A 12466-nucleotide genomic window follows, 5' to 3' on the forward strand; every position below is an offset into this window, starting at 1 on the left:
CAGTTTTCTTTTAATCTTTAACAATGCACATCTTAATGTTGAAAAAGAAGATGATTCTCTAAGGATATTACACAGTGTCCTTTACTCTAAGGATATTACACAGTGTCCTTTACTCTAGGGATATTACAGTGTCCTTTACAGTTACACAGTGTATTGAACTCAATTATTACCTTCTCTGGCCCACCTGATTTCAATTTCCTGTATAAAATATAAACTATGAAAATTATGAAAATAGAAATTAAAATCAAGATTAAGAATAGAAAATTATAAAACTTTTATGTACTGTAAATAATTGTCTATAGTACTATTCATATAGTAACTTTTATGTGCAATAGATGGTTGTCCAACATATAGTGCTTTATTATTTATTTTACACCTCAACTTTGTTTTAAAAATCAGAAGAAAAAAATTTTATAATTTCAAATTTTCTAGAATCATTTTTTAGATTTTTTTGAATTTTCTAGTGAAAATCCGAAAACAGAGAAAGTTTGAACTTTAAGTTTTCAAGATTTTTTTTGACAATTTTTGAACATTTCTCCTATTTAAAGATGAAAATTTTTTGAAAAATTTTGAAAATTTTTAAAGCAGTTAAAATTGAACACAAAATACTTCTTAATTCAATGTTGTAACCAAATTGAAATTTTTACTAGAATTTGATAAAAAGGCCAAAATTAGCCAGAATTGAGACCTTGGTTGATAATATAGTTTATTTTTGCAAGACAGTGTAACTTTGCGCTGTAAAACTCATTAACATAAATGCAATAGTAAACAAACTTGTAAACCAGGTTTAAACAATGTAGTAAAAGAATAACTCCCCTTCTATACGAAATATAAAATAACCATAAAAAATTCAAATTTATAAAGAAATTGAATACATAGAAGAAGTAAAGAGCAAGAAATCCTTAGCATTTGTTAGAAAGAAATCCTTAGCAACAGTTAGAAAGAAGTAGAATAACCCTATAAAAACACAATAATTATTACCAAAACATAATAATTATTACCAAAACACAATAATTATTACCAAAACACAATAATTATTACCAAAACACAATAATTATTATCAAAACACAATAAATATTACCAAAACACAATAATTATTATCAAAACACAATAATTATTACCAAAACATAATAATTATTACCAAAACACAATAATTATTATCAAAACACAATAATTATTACCAAAACACAATAATTATTACCAAAACACAATAATTATTATCAAAACACAATAATTATTATCAAAACTAAGTACTGACAAGTTCATTTAACTTCACCAATCAAAGTTAAACAAAGTGGAATAGCAAATAGTATATAAATAGTATTATTTGTTAAACAAATAGTAATATTATCAAAAAAAATACAATTATTATTAGTACTATTACAAATACAAAAATAGCATTATTATCTAACCTAAGCACCACCAAAGTTCATTTAACTTAACCGATCAAAGTTAAATGAAGTGAAATAGCGAATATTTGTTAAACTTCGTTTACAAAGTTTAACAAATATTCATTAAACTTTGTAACCAAAGTTTAATGAGTAGTATTATTTGCTTAACAATTAATACCATTTGTTAAACAAACAGTACTATTCTTTTAATGAATAGTACACTATTTGTATAATACAAAAAGTATTATTCACTACTCAATAGTGCTATACACATATCAATCACTTGTTTATAATAATTACCTCCTTGATAAAGTTAGTTAACATTAAAAAAAAATTTTTTTTACCTTTCTTACGACATAAATACTTGATCATCAACTTTATAGAACCAATAATAGATGATAAGTCTTTTGAATTTAAATTACCTAAATTTGAAAATCAACCTAATTTAACCTCAATTTAAAATAATTTAGGTAACTACAAGATATGTTTACCAGAAAGTTAAAACTTTGTTTAGTTGAAAGTATTAATATACATGTATAGTAAAATTATAGAATTGTCCTTAAATATTAAATTTTATAAATGATTTGCCTGAATGTCTTACATCAGCAAAAATGATATTGCTTGCAGACGATGCCGTCATATACTATAATCATAAACGTCTCAAAACTATTCAAGAGTGTCTAATATCGGAATTAAACAGTATAGCAAAGTACTTTAATGATAATGAACTAACAATTAATCTGAATGTGGTAAAAAGGGAAGCAATACTATTTGGATTCACAAAAAAATGTAACAAGAATGTACTTTGTTTAAACTACAAACAAGAAATAATTAATTTTGTGAAATCATATAAATACCTAGGATGTAAATTAGATTCAACACTTTCTTTATAAAATCATTTTAAGGATAGTAAAATAAAAGCGTGCGGTCATTTAAAATTGCTGAATAAATTCAAGATCTTCTTTCCTGCAAAAGCAGCTCTCCAGATTTATCAACAAATGATTGTTCTAATATTAACATATAATTCCAAAATCAATCTTAATTTTACAGCAACACACAAAGCCAAACTAAGTTCATTTGCAGAAGAGCAAAAGATATAATTGGTAGCCATCACAATCTTAAGGAAATTGAGAAAATTATCAAAAGAGACTCATGTTTATTTGTAAAAAAGTGTTTAAATAATGAACTTTATGAAATTTTTACTAACAACTTCAAAACCTTTTTACATAAAAAATATACCAGACAAGAAGTATTGTTGAGACTTCTGAAAATAAAACTCAAAGTGATAAAAAAAAACTCTATTTATTTTGCAGGAGCAAAACTTTTTAATGAGTTAGCTTTGGACATTAGAAATACGGCAGAACTAACATTATTTAAAAAAAACTAAACAATCACTTTTTTGTTTTAAGGCAGCATTGACAATTTATAAATTTAATAACATATTACTAATTTTAATACTTTTTATACATTTTGTTATTTTTGGATAATTATAATTACTGTTTCAAGTTTTAGTTATTAAACAGGGCACATGTTGATAACAGTTTTTATGACTGAAAGTGTATATCCTGTATAAGTATCATTTTAACAATAGTTAATAATTATAATAATTGCACAATTATGCAACTAGCTTGTATTAAACAAAATTGAACACCAACATTTTTGAACAACACCAACAAATTGAACAAGATAGAAAAACCAGTTAGATGTATTTAGTATGATATTTGTTATAAACACAATGTGTGTTCATTGAGAAGGATATAGAATAAACTTATGGTCTACAATTACAAGTTGTCTGACATAAACAAAACTTGTTTCAGTTGTGGTAACTATTTTCTCTTTGTGCCCAACTTTAATATTAAGTTTGGAGATATGATAGTAATAGATATTCGTGGAGTCAGTAAAACTTAAAAGAATCTACCTTTACATTTTCCACTCTTCACCATATATCATATTTCACCAGATATTTTTTTATGTTTATGTTTTTTAACTTTATTTCAATTTTTAATACCTGGCTGCTCAAAACCTCACTAATGATGTCATAACGAAATACAATAAAAAAAAAACAAGTTTATATACATCAACTGACAAATTGTTTATATGACTTCATTAAAAAGCAATCAGAAAAATTATATGACAAAATAAATTACCTAGTTGGTATTCAAAAAACGTAAGATGTGCGTATAAACTCCATATACTAAAGGAAGAGCTCGAACTCGCCATGGCTTTCAAAAACAAATGATTAATTGGAAAACTTTTTCCAAGCGATGGAATCAGAAAATAACAAATCTGAGAAGTCATAGGTGGTGACAATAAGTCTTCGATAAGCGCAGAATATAGTTTTCTGTAAAAATTATAAATTTTGTTTTATATATGAAAATTATTTATTTACTTTATTTTAATTTATTTATAAATTTTTTAATATTTTATTATTTGCATGCTTTCTTTTTAATTAATGCATGCAGTATATATTTTAAATATAAATATAAAGATATACTTGTTAATACTTGAATAAAGCAAACTTTAAAAAGAGTGCAGAAATATTATAAATATAACCCAATAAACCAATACTAAACTATGCATTAAAATTTATATTTATATTATTATTCTTATATTTAAAAATATAAGTCATATAAACAGTTCTGTATAAATTTACTATACATTAATTTAAAATACATAAATGATTTAGGCTGAAATTTTAAAACCATTTTATTTATGTTACAATAATTCTATCGAAGAGTTAAAGATATTTAAATTTTATTTTTTTAATTTTGAAAACAAAGCGATTTTTTATAAGATAATAAAATGTTATGTCACTCTTTCCATAACTTATAAATTAATATAATTAACATAAGTATTAACAAAGTTGGGCAAATTTGTGTGAAAATGGTGTAGTGGTAGAGCGCTTGCCTCATAAAAAAAAGAAAGTGAATTTAAAAAAATAATAACAATAACAACAACAAAAATGACTTTATACTGACTAAATTTTTCTTCAAATGAACTTTGGTTTGAATTTTAAGTCTTGACTTTTTATTAGATTTATTTGAGCTTTGTTATGAATTAGAAAAACTTGAAGTTAAAAAATAAGTAAAAATTGTTTAAAAAACATTTGTAAAATCAAAAGAAAAAAATTACATAATTTAAAAATGTTTTTTTTTACTTTTTTTTTTCTTTGGTAAACTATTTTTTAAACATTTCAAAGTATAAACTTTTTGTTAATAGGGTCATTTTGTGTCAAATGAATCCAAAAAAAAAATTCCGGCGCAATGCCATCTTAGATTTTGATGATTTTCGGAATACAAGCTTGTATTAATGAAAGAAAACTTCACTCCAAATTTTAATGTCTGACTCCTTACGGTTCGAGATATCAATACTCAGCCCCAATGTCTTTTTCGATTATTTTTTTCAGCGCCATTTATTTTTTAGCTAATTATGTAACACAATTAGCTTTAACTTATGAAATACTTGTTCAATAGTGTTGAAAATTTGTACCTAACTATTTTTTAGGGAGAGGAACTGAAAAATGATACCTTTAACACTAAAAAATTAAAGATTCTCTATGAAAATTCAATTTCAAAATGGTGTAACAGTTTTTATAAGTTTTTTGATGCCCTGTACAAAAAGAAGTATATCATGAGATGCCTGAAAGATATGATTCTGAAAATTTTGCCTATGGTTCTATATATGACAAACTTCTTATTACAAAAAAACTGCAGGGGTTTTCTTTTTTGAATCTGATTTATTTGCATTAAAAGTTTTATAAAAAAATTAAGAAAAATAGTTATTTAATAATGAAATAAAAATATATATATATATTTTTTTGCATTTTTTCAAAAAGATTTTAGAATCTCAGGTACAGTTCTAATATACAAATTTGTTTGCATTTCACATTAAAAATCTTCACTTTATGCAACCTTCATATTTAATGAAAGATTTTCTATTTACGACATCATTTTAGGGACAGGAACTCAAAAATGATGGTTGAAACACTAAATTAAAGCTTCTATATGAAAATTTAATTTCAAAATAATGTAACTTTTTGTAAGTTTTTTGATATCCGGTACAAAAAATGTTTATCTTGAGATGCCTGAAAGATACGATTATGAAATTTTTTTCTAACAATTAGCAGTGATCAAATATTTTAAATTTAAAAAATTGCCAAAAAAGGCATAAAAATTGTTTTATCTTATTTAAATCTTATTCAATATTATCTTATAAATCAAATATAACCATTAAACAAAAAAAAAAAGCAAGAGTAATCTTTTTTAGATCAGATTTATTTATATTTAAAGTTTTATAATTCAAAACCCCAACTCATTATTGTACAAATGTATGAATGTTTTGCAATGTGAGAATGAACAGTAAGTTTTTGTAACTTATTTATTAGAATATTAATTAGGCTACTTGTGATTTCTTTTAGACTTACTAACTAAGATCGGTCTATTGTCTTCCATTTTTTGTAATCTATACAATAACCATCATCTTCATTAATATCTTTTGGGAGTAGAACTCGTTTTCAAGATAATGTCTTAATATAGAATCTTCTGGACAAAAAGGGCAACAATGTATCATGGAATTCTTGTTAGCCCTACAACAAACAAGCATATAAATAAGCTCATGATAAACCTTTGATAATTCAACTGCATTAATCATTAAGTTAACATTTTGATGGGAGGTACACATGCAGTATGTATGTGTCACACACACACACACACTGTATGCATATCAGATGCATACAGTAATGCACCATTTTGGATGATTTGAGCAAGCTGAGAAAAACAAGTCTTTATATCAGGATTACTGGTTTTAAACTTAGCATAAAGTAAATACACATATGTACAAATGAGATATTTCCTTATTTTTTTTAGGGAAAGATAAAATACCATTTTTACAGCAGCAGTTTGCTTGATATCTGCCTATGGTTTTAAGAGATCCCCAAAACCATTTAAATGATTGTTATTTCTGCCTAATAAGTATTACTGGAATCAATCGAATTAACCGTAGCAAATGGACTTACCCTGATTTATTCTTTGCAAGATGAAGGGTTCTTCAAACAGAGAAAGTAATAATCTTAACATTTCTCCAGCTACCAGAGCTCTGTGAGAATATTGTCTCTTCTGATACTAATAAAGGTGACAGTGATTATGAGGGGATACCATCAATTCCACAACACTTTATTCAAGATGAGTAAAATGACCTCACCAGAGATCTTGACCTGTGGAAAGAAGTTTCGTTTAACTTGGAGAACTTGCTTCCAGGTTAAAGGACAAAAATTTACTGAAACAACGAACCAAAATTACTTTCTACGGTACACAAGAAAAAGACCTGCTACCCTTTTCCTCTCACAAAGAAGATCTTGTATTTCATCACAAAATAAGAAGACTCCAGGAAAAAATGGTTCTTCTTGAATATTTTCAAGACAATCTATATCGGCATCTATTTATTGACAGCTCAAAGCAAAGTCTGAAATGTTTTTTTTCTGCACAATCAAAACAAATTTGGTTCAATACTAAATCCTCACTCAACAAAAATGAAACAATATAACACCATTGCTTTTGTCTTGGAAAGGCTAGAGTATTAGGAACATAAATGGGTAATTTATGTGGACCTAAAAATGGTAAACTTCGGATAGCAAAGTGGCTACACCAAATTTCTTTGCTTCTTGTGCTTCCAGGATAGCAGAGACAAAATACACAACTGGGATAGAAATGTATGCCTAAGAAAAAAAAACATGGACATTGGGAAAAAGAATGTCATTAATGATGCCTTAGCTGAATAGGAGAAAATCATTTTTCCTACACTGCATAACAAGCTGGATCTTATAAAACTATTTGTAAAGGCTCTTGATAAAAGCCAATCATGTTTTGGATATATAGGGGAGAAGATGTCACAGTTGAGTACGGAAAAAATTAAAGCAGGAATATTTGAAGGTCTACAAATACGACAACTTATTTGTAAATTCGATGAATGAGGCTGAGCGAAAAGCCTAGACTTCATTTGTTGCAAATGCCAGAAAATTTCTGCGCAAATGCAAAGATAGAAATTATGTTGAACTGGTAAATGAGATGCTTAGCAGCTTCAAACCCTTTGGGTGTATTATGAGTATCAAGGTGCACTTTTCACAGCCATTTAGACTGTTTTCCTGAAAATTTAGGAGGCTTTTATGAGTGAGAGCAAAGTGAAAGATTTCACCAAGATATTAAAACTATGGAGAACCGCTACCAAAGAGTTTTGAATTCACGCATGATGACATATTACTGTTTAAACTTTTTGTTCAATACATTCAAAAAATTTAAGAATGTCACAGAAAAGAAGCTTCCAGAGTGTTCAGTGACTATAGTTTGTTTTATGCATATTTTTTTCTATTATCTCTGTATATAATATATATATATATATATATATATATATATATATATATATATATATATATATATATATATATATATATATTATATACAGATAAATATATATATATATATATATATATATATATATATATATATATATATATATATATATATATCAGGCCTTGTTAAGAAGCGTTACGCAGCTCGCATTTTGCCTGCGAAAAGGCGATTTGCCTACTCGTTCAGCAGTTTTGCGCAATGCAAAAACTTTTATCTTTTAGAACATTTATATTATCTTTTTAAGTCGTTAACGTGACGTTTATTCAGAAGAAATAAAGTCGTAAGTAAAAGCATTTAACCGCAATTGTAACTAATAGATTTTTTGTTAAAGAAATAGTTTGTTTAATGATTTTTTTGTTGTTGTTAAAAATTAGTTAAAAAAATAAAATTTTTTAAGTTTTATCTTAAGGAATTAAATACATAAATTCCTTTTAAATAAAAAATTATTTTTTGTCATAATAGTTTAAAAAAATGCACAATTTATTTTGATGTAAATATTTTATTATTAAGATATTTTGTTTAGTGTTAATTCAATAACAAAGTTTTAATGACGTTCGTTTCATTTATGAAAATAAATTATGATCAAGAATATGTTATCGGTAACTGATAAATAATAAAAAAAAACTCTTTATTGTTTAAAAACATTAAAAAGAGTTCACAAAATAAATAAGAAAAAATTTATTAACAGTTAATAAAATAACCAAAAACCAACTGTAAAATTATTAGATAATAAACAAATAATATTTTACATTTTATGAAAAAAATATTTTTTTCAAAATAAAATTTAGTTCATATTTGAAAAAAATAAGACGCTAGTGATGTAATAAAACTTTTAACAATACGTTTTCGTTACGCAGCGAAATCTCGTAACAAGACTTGATATATATATATATATATATATATATATATATATATATATATATATATATATATATATATATATATATATATATATATATATATATATATATATATAATAAAGTGTAATATAATGTATAATTATATATTTGTATAAAACAATTATCAAAATTCTATGTTTACCTTCTTGATTTAATCCACGAATTTCACTGAAAATAGTGTAATTTATATTTTACTATGTTATATTTTCAAACATTGAGAGGCAAAAACTAATGGTACATTTAAATTCAGAGCATCAAATTCATATAAAATGAGGCGCTACTACCCCTGCACCAAAACAGCTGTTGACCAGTGTAACAATGCACAGGAGAAAAACATCAACCTAAATTTACACAGAAGCACTAAAGTTTAAAAAAAAAGATATTCTCAAAATGATCTGCATTGGATGATGGTTACCAAGACTAGTGCCAATGGTGGTTACTAAGGTCAATACAGTCCAATAATAAATATTCATAGAAAATGTTTTAAAAGGTCATAATGAAAATTTTTATTTTTGAAAAAAAAAATTTCAACAACATGTTAACTTTTTAAACCAAAAAAGTTTACATGTTGTTGAAATTACCACTTTATCAAGGGGATTGATAAAGTGGTAATATTTTTTTTATCCAAAATAAAAATTAAACTAACCAATTTATTTAGTAAAAAATAAATTTTGCACTTACAGTGTGTTGGATTCATTTACAACATCATCATTGCTCAATAAGTTAATTCGTGTAGCTTTCAAAACAAGATCACATAGAGCACCAGAGAATGGTGTTGGAGGACTAGCAGAGGGCTCAATGTCTGAAGGTACGCGTGCATTAATCAGTTTGCGTAAATATTTAAAATAACCTAAACAGAAATCTTTTAAAATTAATATCTTTATTTATAACAAAGACTGGTTTGTCTAAGTATGGCAAGCGGGCTTAAATTAAAAGTCCTATTTTTACCACTGTAGTCCTGGAGCACTGATAATATAGAAATTTCTGAACTTCATAAAGGAAAAAAATTTAAACTCAAATTTAAACACTCTTAAAACAACTTTGAAAGTATTGAAATCTATCATTTTAAAAAATGAAGTATTGAAGTCTTTAGTACCTTCTTACAACAATACATAAATTGAGTTAAAAACTGATAGATTTAAAACTCTTGAAACTCTGATTTTAGGATTCTTGAAACCCTATAAATTTTTTCTATGAAGTTAAAGCTAATAAAAAAATAAATATAAATAAAAAACATAATATAAACATTAAAATTTGATTGGAAATGTACTACTTAAATACAGAGCAAATAAAAGAACAAAATAATGAAAAAACTTGAAAAAAATTTCATCAATTTTTAGAATAAATTTACCAAATAATATATTTTACCTTTTTGTACAAGAAACAAAGTAATAGATGAAGATGTTCTCTCAGCTTTTTGTTGACCGAAGCATATATATGACTGACAACCAGTGAACACTTCTAGCATACGAAGTGGTATTGCTATATTAATATCTGGTATTTCAAGAGATCTAAAAAATAATTCAAAACTAGCTGTAATTAATATTTATTTAGACAACACTTAAAATGTTTGTAAATAAAAATACCTGCAGCAGATAAAAAGAAGCTTTTTCAACTTTAGAACCCAACCTACTTCATCGTTCAATAAAAGTTTTTGTAGCTGTTTAGAAGAATTAAGCTTTAGAACAGACTGACAAACAACTATCTAAAAAAAATCAATTTAATCTAATTTCATAAAACTGATGTCTAACACACAATCCAAGAGCCTTCACTACTATAAATTCTACCATAACTTTTCTGAAATGGATGCTGAGTTCACTGTGGACCCAGCATTCATTTCAGTGGATCCTAAAGCATTCTTAAAAAAATATTTTTTTAAGAATGCTCATAATAATTATTTGTTTAGAAAGCCAGATAAATTTGTGAATAAATTAAAAAAAAATAGTTGCTTCAAGCTAATTTTTAAGTGGCGATATGTAATTTTGAAGTTAATGAATTTCCAAATTTTTAATGTATCTAAAAATATTTAGTAAATTCGGATGGTTTTCATTTTAAATGATTTTACTAACATTGATAAAAAGTTTATGCAAAAGTTGTTTTTTTTATATGGAATATATTTTTGAATAAATTAATTTAATACATGTAATTTGTTTTAACTACATTTTTTTTTTTTTTTTGAATTTTTCAAACTTAACTAGGTAGTTTTGTTGTAAATTTCTTTTTAACAACCAGATTAAATATTAAGTTTTGTCAAAAGTACTAACTTGCCTCTGTGGCATACATTATAAAAATAATAAAAATTTCTTTTAAAATATTCTAACGGGAACTGAGCTAAACTAGCACTTTTTTTTATTTACATGATTTTGAAGGTTGAACAGTGAAACAGTTTTTTTTCCAAAAATATCTCCATTTTTATGTATGGTTACAAATATGAAAAATGTTTTTTTTAAACTTTTATTTGATTTAATTTTGTTTGTGTAAGTTAAGTAAACTAAAAAATTAATGTAATGGAAGAAGATAAAAATGTAAAATACATCACTGAAACAGATTTTTTCTCACAATTTATATAAGTCCAACCCTATAACATATTCAACCATTAAAGAAATACTTTTTAAAAACTTTTGAATGGACAGATATTGAGAGATTTAGTGAAGGATTCCAGATTTATTGATCATTAGAAGTAACATGGATGTTGTACAAAAAACTAGTTAATGAGGATGGTATCATTCCTACTGAAACTGGAGGTTTTGCCACACAAAAAGTACTGACTAAAAAACCACAAACAAAATCTGATCAAAAAAGTATATGTATTAGTCGTTTATAATGCAAATGGGACTACCTGGTTTTTAAAACTACTGTATTGGTGTCACATAGATTATAGACTTTGGGTTGAAAAATAATGCAAGACACAGGGTTAGTACAACAATAAAAGAAAACACTGGACTGTGATTAGATATGTGTTGCAACTCTGGTAAGTATGGAGGGACATCTACAACAGGGTCACAAGGTCTTAGATTTTTTTCTGATGAATTAATAGCTACTATAAAGATCTATGCACTCCTATGTACAAAGATAGCTTGTTACTATTACATTCTCAAATCAGTGTAATTCTATGTATAGTTTATTGTCAACCTAAAATTAAAATTGACAAATTTTATGTAATAATGCTATACTTAACATTATTACAAGAATGCTATGGGCAAAAAATAACCACACTCTTCATGGAGTCTTTCATCATTCAGCTGAATTAATTATTCTTTATGATAGTTATGGCCTTGGCAATTTATCTGAAGAAAGTCTAAAAGCAAAAAACAAAGATATAAGAAATTTTTAAAGGTTCTTTCTTACTTAAAGCTTCTTTCTCATTTAAAGACATCACATTTAGAATACTGATGTGATAAGTCATTTTTTAGAGAGATCTGATCCTGGTGTTTTAAATCGAATTATCGATTTGCATCCTCCAAAGTTATGCCAAGACAGTTTTTCAAATTGCATACAAGCAGATCTCATGGGCATATGTTTTCGAAACCAAAGAGATATTTTGATGGTATGTTTAAAAACCTTATATATGGTTAGTTATAAAGCTTTCAACATTTTTTACTGTTTTTACTTTTTATCTTTAATTATATGTAATATCAAATATATGCAATATCAAATCATGAAAACTCTTTCCTCATACTTTTATTATACTAATGTTATTTAAAATTCAAACTTGATCATATACTTGTTTTTGAGTACAAAACTTTTTATTGATAAACAGTAGGAACCAGAC

The 12466-nt window shown here is 25.6% G+C and overlaps 1 protein-coding gene across 2 annotated transcripts in view; it reads right to left on the minus strand.

Moving 5' to 3' along the window:
- LOC100198041 (ubiquitin-protein ligase E3C) overlaps positions 1-12466 on the minus strand; it is a 51291-nt gene that overhangs the window by 21203 nt on the left and 17622 nt on the right. For both annotated transcript variants that reach the window (XR_010639646.1, XM_065801506.1), the window contains exons 5-9: positions 10281-10399; positions 10063-10205; positions 9376-9544; positions 3539-3732; positions 1736-1813 (exon numbers count right to left, since the gene is read on the minus strand). Coding sequence is in view for 1 of the 2 variants with exons in the window: in XM_065801506.1 (XP_065657578.1) it covers positions 1736-1813; positions 3539-3732; positions 9376-9544; positions 10063-10205; positions 10281-10399 (703 nt within the window). In the remaining variant the exon portion in view is untranslated. The remainder of the gene's footprint in view (positions 1-1735; positions 1814-3538; positions 3733-9375; positions 9545-10062; positions 10206-10280; positions 10400-12466) is intronic.

This window comes from Hydra vulgaris, chromosome 07 (genome assembly GCF_038396675.1).
Source record: "Hydra vulgaris chromosome 07, alternate assembly HydraT2T_AEP".
Classification (NCBI taxonomy): Eukaryota; Metazoa; Cnidaria; class Hydrozoa; order Anthoathecata; family Hydridae; genus Hydra; species Hydra vulgaris.